The sequence below is a fragment of the Nerophis ophidion genome, linkage group LG02 (assembly GCF_033978795.1).
Source record: "Nerophis ophidion isolate RoL-2023_Sa linkage group LG02, RoL_Noph_v1.0, whole genome shotgun sequence".
Lineage (NCBI taxonomy): Eukaryota > Metazoa > Chordata > Actinopteri > Syngnathiformes > Syngnathidae > Nerophis > Nerophis ophidion.
This window is the reverse complement of record NC_084612.1, coordinates 19,346,025-19,369,493: the sequence shown is the minus strand read 5'-3', so window position 1 is coordinate 19,369,493 and position 23,469 is coordinate 19,346,025. Positions and strand designations below refer to the sequence as shown.

General features: G+C 41.0%; 1 protein-coding gene across 2 annotated transcripts in view; it reads right to left on the bottom strand.

Annotated features, from left to right (window-relative positions):
* Positions 1-17,372, bottom strand: part of gnpnat1 (glucosamine-phosphate N-acetyltransferase 1) — a 28,849-nt gene extending 11,477 nt beyond the window's left edge. Inside the window, exons 1-2 of one of the 2 annotated variants that reach the window (XM_061878794.1) lie at positions 17,173-17,372; positions 787-954 (exon numbers count right to left, since the gene is read on the bottom strand). In XM_061878794.1, the coding sequence (XP_061734778.1) occupies positions 787-940 (154 nt within the window). In that variant the 5' untranslated portion in view covers positions 941-954; positions 17,173-17,372. The remainder of the gene's footprint in view (positions 1-786; positions 955-17,172) is intronic. The other variant, XM_061878786.1, reaches the window with a different exon arrangement.
* Between the last annotated feature and the right edge of the window lie 6,097 nt (positions 17,373-23,469).

Below are 23,469 nucleotides of genomic sequence, written 5' to 3'. Positions count from 1 at the left end.
GCATTAATAGAACCTAGTTGTAGCTGGAACGCGTTGTCTTAAATCTCCATTCTAATGCGGTCAATTGTCTTATTAAAGAACTGCATAAAGTCATCAGCCAAGTGGGTGGAGCAACTGGGAGGAGTACCTTGTGTTAGCGAGTTTACTGTACTGAAAGAATATTTAAAATCGTTTTTATTGAAGTGGATGAGATTGGAGTAGTAATTATTTTTAGTTAAAGGTAAGCGCGTGTTTCTAAGTTATTAAACTATTACTTCATGTTTAATGGAAAACCTCAAGTTTAGTCGCACGCCTTTTGCGTTCCAGCTTTCTACATGATAGTTTAAGAGCTCTGGTTTCTTCCGTGAACAGCTTTTTAGGGGCCTTTTTTTTAGCGTTAGTGGTGCTAAAATATCAATGGCGTTGCGCAGGGCATCATTTAAGTTGTTAATGAGGTCATCAGTAGAGCCCACATAATGGTCCCATTACTGAGGGCAGTAGGCCAGCAAGAGTCGTACTTGTGGCAGGATTAATGCTGTGGCTGCTAAAGTATTGGTTATTAGAAAAATGTAAGTCTGAGCAATTTGCAAAAAGCCCCTTTAATACGTACATTAAGTGCACCGGTTTATAAGGCGCACTATCAATTTTTGAGAAAATGAAAGGATTATAAGTGCGCCTTATACTCCGAGAAATACAGTAATCTTGGAGCATCTTCTGACACCAGACGTGTCAAGCACAGTAGACGACACTACAGCTGAAGCATGTGTGAACTACTTGTCCGTGAAGCAATTGAACGTGCCAACTAACCCCTGTTGAAGTCGGCGGTGCAGAGGGGCCTCAGCACCAGGCCCTCCCCTGGGTTGGAGGGAGAGATGAGAGGAGAGAAAGAGACGCTGCTGTCACTCCAGTCTAACTCCTGAAGCAGGGACGGCTCAAACAGCGGAATGTCGTCTAGCAGCATTGCACAACCTGGTCCTAGGAGACACACACACTGCTTCTGAGTATTCAACAAATACAACGGATCATTTGTGTGTGTTTACAATCGAGACAGAAAAAGGATTTCACATCAATCCAGAGTGATTACAGTTTTAAAAGTATGCTTGGATTTTAAGGTGTGTTTGTTTTACGTCATGAAGAACCTTGACCTGTCAAACAAATGATCTTGTCAGGGTTCATTCAACTTCCTCAAAGTCAAATAAAAACACTTTGCAAAATATTATTTTTAACTTTTTTTACTATTATTATTTGGGTATTTACTGGTATATGTGTATGTATACATATGTATGTTTGTGACAAAAATGTTTTATATATTGTTTTAATATATTACTAATAGTCTTTATCTGAGACTAGTAAATCAATCACTGTGTAGATAACGACATGTAACAGATAATAATTTATAAATAAGGGGTGGAGTAAATTAGTTTCCTTTCTTCCCACTCCTTTTTAGATATCCATTCATCCATTTTCTACCGCTTGTCCCTACTGAACACCTGATCATTATGTAGTGTTATTTTTATGAGGTTTCATACTGAAGTGTTAGTTTCTAAATCTGGACTTCACGCTGTTGTTATTAACATTGTTCTTTTCTAAATGAGATATTTTGGTTTGTTTTGAACATGTCTAAAATAAACTACTACTACTACTATAATATAAAAGGTAGTTAAAAAAAACTAAGTGCTCATTCAACTAATATTCCATTACCATTTTTTATTAAATGATATATTAATTATTTTTAATCACTTGTATTATCATATTTATTATTGTATTTCTAATGTCACTGTTGCATCATGCCATTTGCTTATTTTAATTGTACTGTTTGTATTTTAACCATGGAAGCACTTCATGAGCGCTCTGTGAGAAGTGCTCGATAAATTAAATGTACTCATTGTGGATACAAACCAACACTTCAGTTTCACACGTCACATGGAAAGTGACAAATATGTCAAATATGTTTTTCCCCCTCAAAGAAAACAATAGAAATATAAAAGATATGTTCCAGGGTTAAACTGTGGCCATAAGAAAACTGGTGTAAGTAACATTTGAAAACCCTTAACTGTCAAATACAGGTGCATTTGAGTAAATTAGAATATCTTTGAAAAGTACAGTTGTACCTTAACCTAAGAGTGTTTTGAGATAAGAGCTGTCTAACAACACATTTTTATGCTTTAAATTACAAGCATCCCCACCATTAGTTGGTGTAGGAATTTCTAGTCACAGTGAGATCGAACCAAACATCTGGTCTTAATCGTTAGCATGAGCTTGTAGAAAGAGATCAACATAACTTAGTTTTCTAACCATGTGAAGGAAGAAAGTGAGTGGGGAAGTACAGGGCTGAAAAGAAGTGTACGATATTCATTAAATCAATAAAAGATATTAAGAACATGACGAGCACGTCGCAAACTTGGGAAAGCAATTTAAGCGTACTAATGCTAGTCTGCACCGTAGTGAAGCAGAATGTGTTCAACACCAGCCAATAATGGTAAAAGAATATTTAAACGGTGGACATTTATCCATAAAAATATGGAGAAGCTGCTAAAGGTGTTTGGCAAAGAGGCAGCTGGAAAAAGATAGTGTGGAAGTCCACTCTCCAAAGTAAATGCTGTACAATATTACAGTCATAAAACTACTGTGGTTGTTAGTAGTAAACTCCATTGTGTTGTTTTTATACAACATGTATTATCTAAAAGTTGGTTTTTCTTTGATTTGAGATACAAGTGTTCCGTGAGTTCCATCAAATAACCAATTAATCTCCTAAATTGAGGTACTACTGTAGTTTAATTAGTAAAACTATTACATACACATACACGACAGAGTGAAATATTCCTAATTTAGTATGAATAAATTAAAGTGTCAAAAAGTTAAAAATAACTTTTGAACATTATTTTAATGTATGGAGATGCAGCTGTATGTGTAGAAAACAAACTAGGGATATATCTTAAGGTCAAAGTCTTGACTTTATTGTTGAGATTTTAAAATTTTTTTCAATAGCCATTTTCACACAGGCCTTCAAAGGCGCTTATTTTTCCCCAGTGTTTTTGTTATCGTTACTGTTCTTCAACAGCAGTGACAGCGCCAGTTTTTCTCTCCAGGGGCTAAGAGGGCAAAGAATATTCAATAAATAGTTCAACCTAAAACCCAACAAAAGATGACAAAAATGTTTCATGTACAAAAGGTGACAGATACAGCAACAGACAGCACTCATGAGCCTGCTAATAACCAGACAATAAATCCAAAATGTGATAACAAATGTCTTTATCCATATGTATAATTAATGAAAATTGACAACTATGAAAATTGACTACCATGCAGGGTTTCACGGTGGCAGAGGGGTTAGTGCGTCTGCCTCACAATACGAAGGTTCTGCAGTCCTGCATTCAATCCCAGGCTTAAAATCTTTCTGTGTGGAGTTTGCATGTTCTCCCCGTGAATGCGTGGGTTCCCTCTGGGTACTCCGGCTTCCTCCCACTTCCAAAGACATGCACCTGGGGATAGGCTGATTGGCAACACTAAATTGGCCCTAGTGTGTGAATGTGAGTGTGAATGTTGTCTGTCTATCTGTGTTGGCCCTGCGATGAGGTGGCGACTTGTCCAGGGTGTACCCCGCCTTCCACCCGATTGTAGCTGAAATAGGCGCCAGCGCCCCCCGCGACCCCAAAAAGGGAATAAGCGGTAGAAAATGGATGGATGGATGGACAACTATGCATTGGCAATATTGTTTCGGATCACAGCATAACTAAAGAAATTATTAATACTGAAATTAATATTAGGCCTACTCTACCACCAAAGCTTTTCATCTGGCCCACCAAACATCACCCAAAATGGCTTGATGAAACCATTAGGTTTGTTTAAGTATGCAGTACTCCAACCACCGTGCACGGGGCAACGAATGTGTCATGATGAATCAGCAGTGAAGTGAGTAGAAGACTAAAAAAAACCTAAAAAAAAATTTATGCAAGTAGATATTGTGTACAAAAATATTTACTTTCGTATTGAAATTCCTAACTTTGTGATGTATTTTGTATTTGTGGTTGTGTTGCTTTTAGTCTAAGAATAACTCTGGGCGATCAGAGCTCGTTTAATACACGAAGCACTAAATTTGACCAGTAGAGGGCGATACCGTTACACCTTAGGTTTAATTGTGATGAGTCACAAACCATTACATTGTGTGCAATGTTTGATGTGTTGTATGTAGAGGTTTAATTTCTATACGCGTAAACATATGTAGTTGTGCGAATGTATTAACACTAAACCTATTTTTTTCATGTGAAATACAAAATGGACATTATTTATGTAAAATACACAATGGGTGCTCTACTTTTGTAGTGTTTGTTTTATATTTATATTTTCAGCCTTACAATCCTCAATGAAAAAGTGAATAAAGAAATACAACCGAGGAAGGAAAATAATTCAAAAGAAGGAACATCAATCCCCAACAAAACTTCTGGAGCTTCTGTTTCTTCATACTGTTAAATCGCTGCTCACGCTGGAAACGAGTAGCGAGGGCAGAATAATGAATTTATTGACAAAGCAGTGTGAAAACCAATGTGTTTACTTTGTAAATAAGTGAACTGAGTCTCAAAGGCATATATGACCTGCGGAGGCACTTTCTGACCAGACATCCACATTTTGATGTCCGGCCCCTGAGTCTTTGAACTCCTGACACTGTGACCTCTTCATTATGTAGTTGAATAGCCCTGGCCTTTAAGCTACAAAGTGCACCCGCTTTGCGGTGCAAACGGCTAGTGTCTAATGATTCAGGACACAACATCATAACCTCAGAAATAAAATGAATAATGACATTAACAACATAGACTGTAGTGTTCGCACACACACACACACACACACAATAATTCGGATCACAAAACCAAAGCTGGGGAACAATCGTCCGTATAAGAAGGGGAAGAAATAGGTGAGAGAGAAAGACCAAGAGAACAGGATCCGATTTCCACAAATGTATTTTTCTTTTCATTCTCTTTTCCTTTCCTGCAACAACTGTGATGCGTTAAGGCAAGTTTAACCCTTTTTTATTGCTAACAATGCCAATTGGTTATAATGAGCGCTCTTAATGGGCGGGCCTAAAAAAAGGTGACACTTAGGCTGTGATTGGGAAGCCAAAGGATGGAGCTGGACATGTGATAGGCGTTAGGAAAGATGGACGCAGTAGCCTTAGCAAATCTGGACTCGTACGAAGCTGTCCCGTTTAGTGAGCAGTTCTTTTCACGTGGCGCCATTTTAACTATATATGGATAATCCACTGATGTTACAAGTGAGACGTCAGAAATAAGGAAAAATTCCAAAAAGCTCCTTTGGAGGAAGTATAAAGGAAGGCAAGATTGTTTCATAAATATCTTTGCAATACCTCGATTGTTGGATTTCACATTTTAGGGATTTACGCAAATCCCAAAAACACAACAGCAGGTTCCTTTCGCATTGTAGGGCCCTAAAATGCTGGGGGGCTCAACTGAGGCTAAACAGATTTGTGACGGGGCTGTAGCCCCCTCAAGCACCGTCAACAGCAAAAATTTGGCTGCGTGAAAGAGCATATTGTTAATTGTAGTACAATTGTAGAAAAATGACTGTTGCTACTGTTAAACTAAAACATACAACAAGTATAAAACAGTTCACACGTATGAATGGGTATGGTACGGAATATGTGACATGAAAACAAGCCAAAAAACCCCAAAGAAAAAGCAAATATAGACGCTATCTAAACTGAGTTTTTACAAGATAAGCTGACGTCTTAACTACAGTATTTAAGTAGTTGTTCTAACTCCAGGTATTTAATGAATTCAAGGAAGTAGGAACACTGTGACTTAGAGTAATGATGATATTTGACAAGCCAGTGTGTCAGACATTATATATGACTCATAAAATCCTTGTCTTCTTGACAGGGTTTGGTCCATGTCCCAGACCAGGATAAGGGCCCCTCCCACCAGGACGCATTCAACACGAATGACGCCAGCAAACATGAACCTTTGGCAAATGTTTCTATAGCAACAGGACACACTAGTCTCACTTTATTTTTTGCTGGTCTCCAAGCTACCAGCAAGGACACTCGACAGGCAATTTGTCATTTACAGTAAGATACAGCCTGATAAGTCGAAAGCAATAGAACATAATCACACCTGCTGTAATGTATCCCATAAAAATGATGATTATGAAAGCTACTGGATGTAATCTCCACTTGCCAGACATTCAAACACTATAGTGAGGCTTTTCTACTGGAGAGTTTAGGTCAAAACATGAACAAGTGACTAACATTTTTACAGCAAATTTCTAACAGCCTCAGAACAGTCACACGGGATCTTTCACAAGTGTTTTTACCCTGCGGTGTATCTATTAAACAACTAAGCACTCTTACCCTTCATCCATCAATCCATATTAGACATTTCATCAGGAAAAAACACAGCGGCTATATCATCCCTACAAGCTTGTTTCGTAGGTTTCCCTGCTCGTCAGGGGATTGTTAAATCCCCTGACGAGCAGGGAAACCTACGAAACACAGAATATGTGACATGAAAATAAGCCAAAACTTATTATAAAATCCCCTGACAAGCGGGGAAACCTGCGAAAGAGGCTTGTAGGGATGATATAGCCGCTGTATTTTTTCCTGACCTAACGTACATAAATGTATGTCACACACACAGGGGTGCTGGAGCCTCTCTAAGCTGCATTCCAATGGAAGGCTGGCGTACACCCTGGACAAGTCGCCATCTCATCACTAGGGATGATGTTCGAAAACCGGTTCTCCAGCTGCTTCGATAAGAATATTAAAAAGAGCTGTTTCATGCACGTGTGGTATTTCTGTATAACGCATTAATAAGGCGCAGCATGTTTTTGAGCGCAGACATGGTTAAACATACGCCAGCTTAAAACATACGCTAGCATGCATGGACACTGTCTTAAAAAGGCAGAAAGAGCAAAGCGGAGTTTGGTTATACTTTATTGAAGTATTTATCAATGTACTCAAATTATTTTTTGATCAATCCTCATCCACAAATCCATCAAAGTCCTCATCTTCGGTGTCCGAAATGAACATCTGGGCAAGTTCTACATCAAACATGCCAGATTCCCTCTCGTCATTTTTAAAGTCAGTCTCGTTGCTGTGGGGCTCCTCGGAAAAAGTAAACACGGACTTCTCTTGCCCCGTTGTGCGTATGGTTTTGCAACCGTGCTGGTCCCCCTTCTTCTCCACGGTGTGCTTCACTGGGATGTCGAAAGTGAGCGGGACCATGTTGGTGATGCGTTTGTCGGCAATTTTTTTATTTACAACGCACATAGCAACACTATACGCTCACGGGGGGTGTCCCTTTAGCATCCTCTCTCACCTGAAACCATCACACTTTAACGTCCGCATGCTGTCCTAAGTCACGTCCCCCTTTCCTCCATATAAACAGCGTGCCGGCCCAGTCACATAACATCTATGGCTTTTGGAACTCAATGCATACACAACAACCTATCTGGATTCGATAAGGAATCAGTTCGATAAGAGGATTCGATAATGGCATCGACATTGATAATTTCTTAACGAACATCATCCCTACTCATCACAGGGCCAACACAGATAGACAACATTCACACCCACAATCACACACTAGGGACAATTTAGTGTTGCCAATCAACCTATCCCCAGGTGCATGTTTTTTGGAGGTGGGAGGAAGCCGGAGTCCTCAGAGGGAACACAGGGATCAACACTTGGATCAAAATTGTTCAATCTTTATATAAATAACATTTGTAAAGTTTCAAAGGACTCAAAGTTAGTATTATTTGCAGATGATAGCACCGTGTTTTGTTCAAGAGCGAACATACAAAAGCTAATTCAAATAACAGAAATATTTAACAAAATAAAAAGATGGTTTGACAAAAACATAATCTCTTTGAATCTCAGTTAAACTAAACTAATGTTATTTGGTAACAGTAGAAAGGAAAGTCCAACAAAAATACAAATAGACAGAGTAAATATTGAAAGGGTAAAAGAAAACCTTTTTGGGTGTACTAATAGATGATAAAATGAACTGAAGTCAAATATACAACATAAAGCAGCAAGAAACACGTCAATAATGAGTAAAGCTAAACATGTTCTGGAACCAAAAAATAATTTCATATTCTTTACTACTCACTAGTGTTACCATATCGGAATTATTGTGGAAACGACAAATGTGCGCTTCATTCACTAATAACTGTGTTACAAAAAAGATCAATTAGAATAATATATGATGTTGGCTATAGAGAACAGACAAACTCTTTATTTAATGAATCACAAATATCAAAATGCAACAATTTGGTGCATTTGCAAACAGCTAAAATGATGTACAAAGCAAACTATAACCTGCTACCCAAGAATGTACAACAATTCTCAACAAAAGAGGAGAAATATAACCTTAGAGGAAAATTTAAATTTAAAAAATGTGTACCTTTAGGATATCTGTATGTATAATTAAATTATGGAATGGAATAACCAAATAAATCAAACAAAGCACCAATGTGATTCAGTTTAAGAGACTGTTCAAACTACAAGTGTTCACAGAGTACATAGAAGAACAATTATGATGAATATCTTGAACCTTTTTTTTTTTTTGAGATAAAGATTATTTATGTATTACTGTGGTATATTATTTATTTATTTATTATTTATTTACTGTTCTGTTACAAAGAACAAGGAAATAGGATAAAACTGCAATGCAATGAAAATAGGGTAGGATTAAATAAGATCAGCTTCTTCTTACTCCTTTTCGGACGTGCTGTAATGAAACACCTGGAAATATGTGATGCATTACATTGTATTGTAGGCATGTTGGAAATAAACTTAACTGAACATGTCCTTTCCTTTCTGCCTTGGTGAATGAGGGGATTATAATCAGTACGAGGATACGTTTGAAAAAAAATGTTTAATGTTAATATCGGATCAGTGCAGCGTCTTCAGTAATGTGGATGCTGTATCAATCCGTTGTGTTGAAGAAGGAGCTGAACCGGAAGACAACGCTCTCAATTTACTGGTCGATCTACTTTCCCATCCTCACCTATGGTCATGAGCTTTGAGTTATGACTGAAAGGACAAGATCACGGATACAAGCGACCGAAATGAGTTTCCTCTGCCGGGTGGCGGGGCTCTCCCTTAGAGACAAGGTGAGAAGCTCTCTCATCCGGGGATAGCTCAAGGTAAAGCCGCTGCTCCTCCACATCAAGAGGAGCCAGGTGAGGTGGTTCGGGCATCTGGTCAGGATGCCATCCGAACGCCTCCCTCGGGAGGTGTGTAGGGCACGTCCGACCGGTCATAGGCAACGGGGAAGACCCAGGACACGTTGGGTAGACTATGTCTCCCTGCTGGCCTGGGAAACCCCGGGAGGAGCTGGACGAAGTGGCTGGGGGAGAGGAAAGTCTGGGCTTCCCTTAAGCAGAAGAGGATGGATTGATGGAACATTTAATATATTTTCCATAAGTCATAGAGAAATATCAATAATTATCAATAAACAAATTTAAAAAACGTACATTAGAATAGATTAGAAAGTACTTTATTGACCCCTGGGGGAAATTCAGCACCACAGTTCGCTCACAGTACACAATAATAATAATAAATAATATAATTTATTTCATCCATCTATTTTCTACAGCTTGGGGTCAACATTTACACTCACATTCTCACACAAGGGCCACACCGGGAATGACCTAGTGTTGCCAATCAACCTATCCCCAGGTGCATGTTTTTGGAGGTGGGAGAAAGCCGGAGTACCCGGGGGGAACCCACGCAGTCACGGGGAGAACATGCAAACTCCACACAGAAAGAATTGAACCCAGGACTACTCAGGACCTTCGTATTGTGAGGCAGACGCACTAACCTCTCTCCACCGTGCTGCCCATATATTATATTTATAATATACGAATAGTTTAAATATATTCTACATATATTCTACATTTAGGTGCAGTCAAGAAGGAAGATATGCATTATACAGTCTGATGGCTGTCGGTATGAAGGACCTCCTGTGTCATTCCGTGATGCATTTTGGGAGCCTGAGCCTTCCACTGAAAGTGCTCGTTCTCTCCGCAAGGTTCAAGTGTAGTGGGTGGGAGGTGTTGTCTATTACTGAGGTGGCTAACTATGATGCGTGCAGTTTATCAAAGCAACAAACAAACAATCGGAAAATCCCCGTTACTGAGGAGGCTAACCATGATGTGTGCAGTTTATCAAAGCAACAATCAAACAATCGGAACATTCCCGTCGTATCAATTCCTAGATATGGTCGTAATTATACTGAATGCACTGGGCATAATAAACACAACATTATTAATATTGCTACTACGGATAATTTGATCAAAAATTCCCTAAAACAGCCCACTACCTATAATGTAGGTTTTTTAAACATAAGATCATTGTCTCCCAAAACGTTGTTAGTTAATGATATTATCAGAGACAACAATCTTAACGTCATCGGTCTCAGCGAAACCTGGCTTAAACCAAACGACTTTTTTGCGCTAAATGAGGCATGTCCTCCTAACTTTACACATGCGCATATTGCCCGTCCGCTTAAAAGGGGTGGGGGGGTCGCACTAATATACAACGAAAACTTTAACCTTAGTCCTAACATAAATAATAAATATAAATCGTTTGAGGTGCTTACTATGAGGTCTGTCACACCGCTGCCTCTACACCTGGCTGTTATCTACCGCCCCCCAGGGCCCTGTTCGGACTTTATCAATGAATTCTCAGAGTTCGTTGCTGATCTAGTGACACACGCCGATAATATAATCATAATGGGGGACTTTAATATCCATATGAATACCCCATCGGACCCACCGTGCGTAGCGCTCCAGAGTATAATTGATAGCTGTGGTCTCACACAAATAATAAATGAACCCACGCATCGCAACGGTAATACGATAGACCTAGTGCTTGTCAGGGGTATCACCGCTTCCAAAGTTACGATACTCCCGTATACTAAAGTATTGTCCGATCATTACCTTATAAAATTCGAGGTTCAGACGCATGTTCGTCAAACTAATAATAATAATAACTGCTATAGCAGCCGCAACATTAATACGGCCACAACGACAACTCTTGCTGACCTACTGCCCTCGGTAATGGCACCATTCCCAAAGTATGTGGGCTCTATTGATAACCTCACTAACAACTTTAACGACGCCCTGCGCGAAACCATTGATAACATAGCACCACTAAAGTTAAAAAAGGCTCCAAAAAAGCGCACCCCGTGGTTTACAGAAGAAACTAGAGCTCAGAAATTATTATGCAGAAAGCTGGAACGCAAATGGCGCACGACTAAACTTGAGGTGCACCATCAAGCATTTAGTGATGGTTTAATAACTTATAAACGCATGCTTACCTTAGCTAAAGCTAATTATTACTCAAATCTCATCCACCGTGATAAAAACGATCCTAAATTTTTGTTTAGTACGGTAGCATCGCTAACCCAACAAGGGACTCCTTCCAGTAGCTCCACCCACTCAGCTGATGACTTTATGCAATTCTTTAGTAAGAAAATTGAAGTCATTAGAAAGGAGGTTAAAGACAATGCGTCCCAGCTACAACGGGGTTCTATTAACACTGACACGATTGTATATACGGCGGATACTGCCCTCCAAAATAGTTTCTCTCGTTTTGAGGAAATAACATTAGAGGAATTGTTACAACGTGTAAATGGAATAAAACAAACAACATGTTTACTTGACCCTCTTCCTGGGAAACTGATCAAGGAGCTCTTTGTATTATTAGGTCCATCAGTGCTAAATATTATAAACTTATCACTTTCCTCGGGCACTGTTCCCCTAGCATTCAAAAAAGCGGTTATTCATCCTCTTCTTAAAAGACCTAACCTCGATCCTGACCTCATGGTAAACTACCGACCGGTGTCTCACCTTCCCTTTATTTCAAAAATCCTCGAAAAAATTGTTGCGGAGCAGTTAAATGAACACTTAGCGTCTAACAATCTATGTGAAACCTTTCAATCCGGTTTCAGGGCAAATCACTCGACGGAGACAGCCCTCGCAAAAATGACTAATGATCTATTGCTAACGATGGATTCTGATGCGTCATCTATGTTGCTGCTCCTCGATCTTAGCGCTGCTTTCGATACCGTCGATCATAATATTTTATTAGAACGTATCAAAACACGAATTGGTATGTCAGACTTAGCCCTGTCTTGGTTTAACTCTTATCTTACTGATAGGATGCAGTGTGTCTCCCATAACAATGTGACCTCGGACTACGTTAAGGTAACGTGTGGAGTTCCCCAGGGTTCGGTCCTTGGCCCTGCACTCTTCAGCATCTACATGCTGCCGCTAGGTGACATCATACGCAAATACGGTGTTAGCTTTCACTGTTATGCTGATGACACCCAACTCTACATGCCCCTAAAGCTGACCAACACGCCGGATTGTAGTCAGCTGGAGGCGTGTCTTAATGAAATTAAACAATGGATGTCCGCTAACTTTTTGCAACTCAACGCCAAAAAAACGGAAATGCTGATTATCGGTCCTGCTATACACCGAACTCTATTTAATAATACAACTCTAACATTTGACAACCAAACAATTAAACAAGGCGACACGGTAAAGAATCTGGGTATTATCTTCGACCCAACTCTCTCCTTTGAGGCACACATTAAAAGCGTTACTAAAACGGCCTTCTTTCATCTCCGTAATATCGCTAAAATTCGCTCCATTCTGTCCACTAAAGACGCTGAGATCATTATCCATGCGTTTGTTACGTCTCGCCTCGACTACTGTAACGTATTATTTTCGGGTCTCCCCATGTCTAGCATTAAAAGATTACAGTTGGTACAAAATGCGGCTGCTAGACTTTTGACAAGAACAAGAAAGTTTGATCACATTACGCCTGTACTGGCTCACCTGCACTGGCTTCCTGTGCACTTAAGATGTGACTTTAAGGTTTTACTACTTACGTATAAAATACTACACGGTCTAGCTCCATCCTATCTTGCCGATTGTATTGTACCATATGTCCCGGCAAGAAATCTGCGTTCAAAGGACTCCGGCTTGTTGGTGATTCCCAAGGCCCAAAAAAAGTCTGCGGGCTATAGAGCGTTTTCCGTTCGGGCTCCAGTACTCTGGAATGCCCTCCCGGTAACAGTTCGAGATACCACCTCAGTAGAAGCATTTAAGTCTCACCTTAAAACTCATTTGTATACTGTAGCCTTTAAATAGACTCCCTTTTTGGACCAGTTGATCTGCTGTTTCTTTTCTTTTTCTTCTATGTCCCACTCTCCCCTGTGGAGGGGGTCCGGTCCGATCCGGTGGCCATGTACTGCTTGCCTGTGTATCGACTGGGACATCTCTGCGCTGCTGATCCGCCTCCGCTTGGGATGGTTTCCTGGTGGCTCCGCTGTGAACGGGACTCTCGCTGCTGAGTTGGACCCGCTTTGGACTGGACTCTTGCGACTGTGTTGGATCCATTGTGGATTGAACTTTCACAGTATCATGTTAGACCCGCTCGACATCCATTGCTTTCCTCCTCTCTAAGGTTCTCATAGTCATTATTGTCACAGACGTCCCACTGGATCATTATTGTCACCGATGTCCCACTGGGTGTGAGTTTTCCTTGCCCTTATGTGGGCCTACCGAGGATGTCGTGGTGGTTTGTGCAGCCCTTTGAGACACTAGTGATTTAGGGCTATATAAGTAAACATTGATTGATTGATTGATTGTCTATAATAGCTGGCTTCTCTCTGACACCACCGCCAGAGAGTATAGCTCCACTCCCACCACGTTACTGGCCTTCTTTACCAGCTTGTCCAGTCTGTTTGCGTCCCTCACTCTCAGCTTGCTGATAGTTTTCAGACATACGGCGTGGCGCAGTGGAAGAGTGGCCGTGCGTGTTGTAAGCACAATACCAATGGCCGCAATTTGCCAAATGCGCAACTGCATTTTGCTAATTTAATGTCAAATCGAAGTCAAATCAAATGTTTATTGGATTCATCACTATACAGTGTACATCCCCGACTAAACTACTACCACAACTTGGTTTACTATTTATAAAATATAATTATGTAGGGTTACCTGGAACTTGAAATAGGCCACCCGACCTGAATCCAAACTTCCCTCGCCAAACACCTTCGTTTCCCAACCCTCACGCTTGGATAAATAGGCCTTGATGCCATCTACGCAGTTTTGGGAGACTGTTTTGCTGTTAGATCGCGTCCAAATTTGGAAAGTGCGCGAGATTGGTGAAATGGTTACAACATGCGCAACCCGAGGGTCCCTGGTTCAAATCCCACCTAGTACCAACCTGGTCACGTTCGTTGTGTCCTGAGCAAGATACTTCACCCTTGCTCCTGATGGGTGCTGGTTAGCGCCTTGCATGGCAGCTCCCTCAATCAGTGTGTGAATGTGTGTGTGAATGGGTAAATGTGGAAGTAGTGTCAAAGCGCTTTGAGTACCTTGAAGGTAGAAAAGCGCTATACAAGTACAACCCATTTATCATTTATCATTTATATTGCCTAACTCTAATATTGTTTGACATTTTTGTTTAGGACTAATGTTTACAGATTTTGTTTTACCATAAATAACAAATATTGATCTACACCCTTCAAAAACGTAATAACTTGTATGTCCTGTTTGAGGGGTTAGGTAGCACTTTGGCAGTAAGTTCTGAGAAAAATAGAAAAACAACAGTAACCTCCATATAATTATAGTCTTACACAAAGCAATACAATCCTGAGGAGCAGGTTTAAAATTAAAGGCCTACTGAAACCCACTATTACCGACCACGCAGTCTGATGGTTTATATATCAATGATGAAATATTAACATTGCAACACATGCCAATACGGCCGGTTTAGTTTACTAAATTACAATTTTAAATTTCTCGCGGAGTTTCTTGTTGAAAACGTCGCGGAATGATGATGCTTGTTTGTGACGTCTTGGGTTGTAGCAGACATATTAGCCCAGCACCACTTACGGCTAAAAGTTGTCTCTTTTCATCGCATAATTACACAGTAATTTGGACATCTGTGTTGCTGACTCTTTTGCAATTTGTTCAATTAATAATGGAGACCATAAAGAAGAATGCTGTTGGTGGAAAGCGGTGGATTGCAGCCGCCTTTAGCACCGAGACACAGACGGTGTTTCTTTGTTTGTTGTGAAGCTTTAACACAGAGCGGTCAAGCGAACATGTTTCTCTACGTCAACCAGCAAGTTCTTGGATGGGAAAATTGTGATATTAAGTCGGCTCTTACCGGAGACTTGAGTGGATTATGCGACCTCTTCCTGTAGCAGTCAAAAAGGCAGCTGTGATCTTGGCTTCTCCTTTAGAGACACTGGCATTCACCGCAGCCCTCCGACTTTCAGGTATGACTTTATAATCTCACTAAAACACTATTAACACAATAAGCAGATAAGGGATTTTCCAGAATTATCCTAATAAATGTGTCTAATAGTGATGGGTTGATGAGGCTTCATGTATCATTTCGACACATTGCAAAACTGTATTGATACTGTGTCAACACTGTGTCACTAAATACTGACACCTGCTGGACATTAAAAATCCCTACAGGCAACCTATGGACCGACTCAACTGACACTGATTTTATGACCTAGTATATATAATAATATAAACCAAATCATGGTATTTCATTTAGGATTATTTCATATCCTCATTTAAATAAAAATATATTTATATCTTTTTTAGATACAGTCAATAAATAACGTGAACATGATTAATTGATTGAAACTTTTATTAGTAGATTGCACAGTTCAGTACATATTCCGTACAATTGACCACTAAATGGTATGCACATGTATCATAACATGGAAATCTAAGAGAGCGTGTTGTGAATGAGGATACTTGTGGACTGGGATTTTTTTTTTTTTTTTTACATGCGCTCTGAATAGGCACTGTTGATTGATTGATTGAAACTTTTATTATTAGATTGCACAGTACAGTACATATTCCGTACAAACTGACCACTAAATGGTAACACCCGAATAAGTTTTTCAACGTGTTAAAATCGGGGTCCACGTTAATCAAGTCATGGTAAAAAGGTAATGGGTCCGAGCTGGATTTGAACAAGTGCCCTAAGGAACTCAGCATAATCTACTACAGCCCTCCACTCTACCAACTGAGCTATCGAAGAGAATGTACTTCACTGCTTTTTAATTTAACCAATTGGATGTTTGTGTGGGTGGGACAATGCCAGAAACTTTGAGAGAACAGGATCAAACGACAAGGAAATGAACACAAATACTTTTTTTCCGATATATGATCAAAATATTCCCACACGGTGGAAATGATCTCCGATGACGATAAATGACAAATGACCAACGACAGAAGCGCGGCGATTCTGTTGGCAGCAGCATCTCGTTGACAGATGCGCTTCCTTATAAACACAGGTTGGCGCGCAGGTGCCAGCGCGACACAGTTCACGTATTGGTCACGTGACCAAAACAGCTCATGATCGGTCACGTGACTTTCTAAGAGCAGTACGCGCACCGACACAGGGTTTCGCTCTATGAGCTTGACGCATGCGCCGATGCATCGGTGTTGCCGGACCCATCACTAGTGTATAATAACATCTGAATCGCTCCCACTGCACTCGCTTTTTTTTTTCTTCTAGTGCTTCACGTTAACTTTCCTCATCCATAAATCTTTCATCCTCATTCAAATTAAATGGGGAAATCGTCGCTTTCTCGGTCCGAATTGCTCTCGCTGCTGGTGGCCATGATTGTAAACAATGGGAGGATGTGAAGAGCTCTACAACCTGTGAGGTCACGCGCACATCGTCTGCTACTTCCGGTACAGGCAAGGCTTTTTTATTAGCGACCAAAAGTTACGAACTTTATCCTCGATGTTCTCTACTAAATCCTTTCAGCAAAAATATGGCAATATCGCGAAATGATCAAGTATGACACATAGAATGGACCTGCTATCCCCGTTTAAATATGAAAATCTCATTTCAGTAGGCCTTTAAGATTGCAACTTCCACTATATCAATCAAAACCAACAGAGTGCAGGAATTAGTTTTTCCCAAAGTTCAATGATTCATTTGTACCGAAAGGCGATGATGCCCACTGGACGGCATTTGTCAGATTAAAAATTATTTGTGGCAAGAAAGTAGTGAAGCCACAATTATAGAAGCACACACGTCCAGCAGAAAGCACTTGTTGATTAAAATATGTCACAATTTAAACAACGTTAACAGGCTAGCTGGTTAGCTAAAGTACTTACCGGTAAAACAGCAGACAAGATCGGACCTCAGGGTTGGAATCCTGGGATTAAATGAAACATGTGCGGGTCAAAGTCTTTTAAAAGTGTTCCAGTCGAAGGAGAGACGAATTTCAGTTTCAGAATGAAGCATAGTTTGAAATGGCCTGAGCCACAACACCCTGGGGGTTGGGTCAGATTTGTGACGTGGCGCACTTCCGGGGTGTCGTCGTAGTGGCGCTCCCAGATGACGTCATTTGATTACTTTCCATCCGTTTGTTTCTTGTGGATCCATGACTTACTTTCTTGTTAGATGGTCATTAAAACATGTGTTCTACATGCTAAAACACTACTGCCTTAATTTTGAAACGAAAAACTGTATTAAGTAAGCCTACGATTTCCAATTGTGTCATGTACACATTACATTGCATTACATTACATTACATTACATTAAGTTTACACAAAGGCAACACAAACTGCAGTACACTGAATCCTGGACAATATTCATGACAAATGTGTGCTTTTCTTTAAAGATGTGCTATTTGGATTTACACTGTATGAAAAAAATTGAAAATGAATTTAACCTTTGCAACCTCATTATACTATTGGCTAAGTTTTATATGCATAAATGTAAGTTTCTAAATACCCAATCTGTTTTATGTGCCTTTAAAAAGAATTAGAACTCTACGTTAAAACACTCTCTACTCTATACAACTATGCTGTTTTCCAAATTTAAATTGTTTACTGAACTTGTGTGAGCCTATCATTCTTTTTTAATTACTTTATTGAGTTTTTAACCCCCTAGTCACTGTTTTGTACTTATTTTGATTATTATTTCTCAATTGTATGTGAGTGTGAATGTTGTCTGTCTATCTGTGTTGGCCCTGCAATGAGGTGACAACTTGTCCAGGGTGTACACCGCCTTCCGCCCGATTGTAGCTAAGATAGGCGCCAGTGCCCCCGTCGACCCTGAAAGGGAATGAGCGGTAGAAATGGATGGATGTTTGTAAATGTTGCAATTTTTAAATAAAGGTTTATAAAATTTAAAAAAGAATACATAAATACACTACAATACAGCAATACTGACGAGGTGAAGCCAATCATTGGCAACCATGAATTGATTAACGTGGACCTCGACTTAAACAAGTTGAAAAACGTATTCGGGTGTTACCATTTAGTGGTCAAGTGTACGGAATATGTACTGTGTACAGATGTTCAGTACAATATCACATAGCGTCCAGAGGGGGCGCCGTTGAGTGTATTGTGGGGATTAAGGGGATGAAGAAGAACGAGTAAAGGAAGCTGTGTGAAGTTTACATGAAGTCTCTGGAGTCTGCTTTCACGCATATAAACACTACCACAACATGGTGTCAGAAGTAGGCGAACCTACTGTGGGTAAAAAGTAGGTGTAGTTGGGAGAAGTGTGGCTGAAATAGTCCAGCTGAGGTCGTCATTGTTTACCTAGCCGGCGGCAGGAAAGGCTACGGAGAGCAGTGGATCCGCATCGGAGCCCGGATAAGGACGGGAGATGACAGATCAAATATTCTCCATCGCGGCTCCTGGCAGCTTCAACTTCAAGGAGCCCAGTTCGTGGCCGCAATGGTTGAGACGATTCGAGAGGTTCAGGATGGCTTCAGGATTGAGCGGAAAAGAGGACGGCTATCAGGTCAACTCTCTACTGTATGTGATGGGTGAAAAAAGTGACGACATTCTCACTACGTTACCACTAAGCGACCAACAGAAGACAGTCTATGCTGAGGTGACAAAAGCATTTGATGAACATTTTGTGGATAAGCACAATGTCATTTATGAGCGTGCAAAGTTTAATAGCAGAGAGCAACAACAAGGTGAGTCTGCAGAGAACTTTATCACAGATGTGCATAAGCTGGCAGAACACTGCACATTTGGTGCTTTAAAGGAGGAAATGATAAGAGACCGCATAGTGGTCGGGATAAGAGACTCCAGGCTGTCAGAGAGACTTCAGTTAGACCCAGACCTGACGCTGGCAAAAACAATAACCCAGGTCAGACAGCAGGAAGACATAAAGAAACAACAGCAACTGCTACGAGGGGGACACACAGAAATTAAAGGTGCTAATGTGGATGCCATAAACACAAACAGAGGGAAAGCACAATATAGACAAGCTTCCCCACGCAGACCAGAGCAGTCTACGTTCAAGCCAAGCACTGTAAACAAGACATACTATAATGAGAAATGTACAAGGTGCGGCAAAGGCCACAACACCCCTGGAAACTGTGCCCAGCCAAAGAGGCCGAGTGTCGAAAATGCAAAAAAAAAGGGACATTTCGCTGCGGTCTGCAGATCATCTCAAAGAGTGGAAGCTATAGTGGACAGTAACACAGAAGAAGACATAGCTTTCATGAGGACAGTTAACACAGAAGGAATTGAAGAGCAATGGTTAAAAGAAATCAGCCTCAATGGAAATAAGGTAACATTTAAACTGGACTCAGGAGCCTCAGTTACAGCTATTCCATCCGCTATGTACTTGAGAGCAGGTGATGGCAGGCTGAAGACACCACCTAAGAAGATTAAAGGTCCAGATAACTGTCCATTGAAGGTTTTGGGCATCATGAAAGCACACATTAAAACAGAAAAAAGAGAAATAAGGCAGGATGTATATGTGGTGACAAACTTGGTGATGCCACTAATGGGACTTCCTGCTTTAATAAAGCTGAACCTGGTACAACAGGTAGCTTCAGTACAGGAAGAGAAACAAGAAGCGAGCCATAAATACAGAGCTATGTTCCCAAAAGTTTTTTTAGGGCTTGGAAAGCTACAAGGAAGTTATCAGATAAAACTGAAGAATGAAGCAGTTCCTTATGCTCTCTCGGCCCCGCGCAGAGTTCCATTACCTAATGAAAGAACAAGTTAAAGAAGAGTTAGACAGGATGGAAGCAATGGGGGTCATAAGAAAAATTGAGGAGCCAACTGAATGGTGTGCGGGGATGGTAGTGGTCCCCAAGCCAAATAAGAAACCTCGTATTTGTGTGGCCCTCACCCGACTTAACGACAGCGTGTGCAGAGAGAGACACATACTGCCTGCAGTTGATGAGACACTGGCACAGCGTGAGGGGGCAAGAGTATTTTCGAAATTAGATGCAACATCTGGTTTCTGGCAAGTTCCTCTACATGAAGAATCACAGCCTTTAACAAATTTTATTACCCCCTTCGGAAGATATTGCTTTCAGAGGCTCCCCTTCGGCATCTCTTCCGCGCCTGAGCATTTTCAGCTGAGAAAATCACAAATAATCGCAGGAGCAAAGGGCGCTCTGTGCCATGCAGATGACATCTTAGTCTATGGAAAAGACAAAAAAGAGCACGATGAAACGCTGCAGGAAGTACTGAAAAGGTGTGGAAAAAGCGGGCCTCACCCTCAATGAAAAATGTGAATTTTCAGTGGAAAAAGTGAAATTCCTTGGACACAACATAAGCGCATCAGGAATCGAGGCTGATCCAGACAAAATCAGTGCCATTAAAAACATGCCAGAACCTCGCAATGTGGAGGAAGTCCGCCGGTTCATGGGAATGGTGAATTATGTTGGCAAGTTCTCACCTAGTCTACCAGCTCTCACAAAACCCCTTCGTGACCTGTTAAAAAGTGACAGCACATGGACCTGGGACGCACAACAGAAAACAGCCTTTGAAAAAATTAAAAAAGAGCTGAGTTCTCCTCCAGTCCTGGCACAATACAGTCCTAAGAAAGAAACATTAGTATCTGCAGATGCGTCGTCATATGGACTTGGGGCGGTCCTCCTGCAGCAGCAGACAGATGGTAGATGGAGACCTGTTGTGTACATATCACTGAGCTTGACGCCCACAGAGATCCAGTACGCGCAAATAGAAAAAGAAGCACTAGCGGCAACATGGGCCTGTGAGCGACTCAGCTCATATCTGCTAGGCTTGGAATTCACAGTGAGAACCGATCACAAACCTTTAATCTCGCTGCTTGGCTCTCGGTCTTTGGATGATCTTCCTCCAAGAATTCTTAGATTTAGGCTAAGACTGTTGAGGTTCAACTACAAAATCATACATGTCCCAGGAAAACAACTCGTCACTGCTGACACTCTCAAGAGCTCCCCTGGGAATGGAGGCCAGAGAGGCCAATAGTAGCTTGCAGAAAGAATGCTGTGCATACATTGATCACATTTTACACTATCTCCCTGCCACTCATAGTAAGCTAGCGTGCATCAAAGAAGCTCAAAGCACAGACAGTGTTTGCAGGCAGCTGAAAACATTGACGGAAAAAGGCTGGCCCTCTCACAGGAGAAGCGTTCCTGAGCATCTTCTGCCATTCTGGTCGGAGAGGAACGATATCAACATGGCAGAGGGTTTGCTTCTTAAGGGAACGAGGATTCTGATCCCTGCATGCATGCAACAGGAAATGATGGAAAGGTTGCATGAATGCCATCATGGCGTGACTAAGTGTGTGGCAAGGGCACAAGGATCCCTATGGTGGCCAGGGATAACAAGACAGATTAAAGAGATGGTGGAAAGGTGTGAAATCTGTTGCCAATATTCACAGACAAAGACAGAACCGTTAATGACCACGCCCCTACCAGCACGACCATGGGAAAAAGTGGCGGCTGATATCTTTCAGTGGAAGAATGGACATTATATCGTGGTGGTGGACTACTACTCCCGATACATTGAAGTAGCAAACCTCCCGACCCTGACAACATCTACAACTGTGGAGCGACTCAAGGTAATCTTTGCAAGATTTGGAGTGCCTGAAATCTTGGTGACTGACAACGGGCCACAGTTTTCATCCACAGACTTTGCCACTTTTGCCCAGGACTACGGTTTCAACCACACGACCAGCAGCTCTCGCTATCCCCAGAGCAACGGAGAAGCAGAGAGAGCTGTCCGTACGGTCAAACAGCTGCTCAACAAAAGTCCAGACCCTCAGAAAGCTATTTTGGCTTACAGAGCTACACCACTGGCTCACGGGCTGAGCCCAGTGCAGCTGTTGATGGGGAGGAGGATAAAATCAACAGTTCCTACTGCTCCTCAAGCACTGAAACCAGCCTGGCCAAACCTCAGAGCTATCAGGAAAAAAGACAAAGAACTAAAATAGAAGCAGAGAGAGTCATTCAACCTGAGACACAGGACTAAGGATTTACCAGTTCTGGTTCTAGGACAGAGAGTGTGGATTATAACAGCGCAGACAACAGCTACTGTCCAGGGACCGAATTCAACACCAAGGTCGTACAATGTGGAAACGGACCAAGGGAGCTTAAGACGAAACAGGGCTCACCTGACAGTGCTCCCAGAAAGTGGTTTATCCTGCCCGGATGAGTCAGAGACTGTCCAAAGGCAGACGGATGCAGGTGAAACAGTGACCAGGTCGGGAAGAGTTTCCCGTCCTCCAGATAGACTGGATTTATGAACATGCTAATTGACCAGAGAGTTTTCCCTGGTCTTGTTTGTTGTTCCTAAAAACATGTGTGTTATGTTGGGTATTAATGTTATTGAATGGGACTTGAATATGCTCAGTTATTAATACCTGGTGAATACGATAGAAGTAACTATCATTTTGGAATTATTTCATTTTGAAACAGTTCTATGTTTAAAATAAAGAAAAGAGGTTTATAAGCTAAAAGGGGGGATGTACAGATGTTCAGTACAATATCACATAGCGTCCAGAGGGGGCGCCGTTGAGTGTATTGTCGGGATTAAGGGGATGAAGAAGAACGAGTAAAGGAAGCTGTGTGAAGTTTACATGAAGTCTCTGAAGTCTGCTTTCACGCATATAAACACTACCACAACATACTGAACTGTCCAATCTACTAATAAAAGTATCAATAAATAAATCAATCAAACAATACTGAACAACACGCTGTGATTGTTTTGGTCTGATCTAGTGTCAATACTACAGTATTATTGATATTTTAGTCATTGTATGCCTTCAAAACTGCTTAATTTAGACCAAAAACAAGGAATAAAACTCCATAGTACTGTGAAGCCGTACATTTCAGTATTTTAAATGTATGACAACCCTGCTTTTTCAGTGTTGTCCAATTTGCTTACTCAACAACCTTGACACTTTTTTTTCCCAGCAGGTGTTAAGGCTGCATCTCTTCAGGTTAGTGGTTTGTGTGTAAGTGACAGGAAGAAAACCTCTGACTCACTTGGGCACAAATAGTGTCGCGCCACCTGTTGGATTGAGGACTTAAATATTAGATGTATTTCTTGTTTTTTTTGGAAAAATTTGCCTTACAATGTTTACAACACAAAATATTAAGTGTCATTACTATATATATGTATATATATATATATATATATATACACACACATTATATA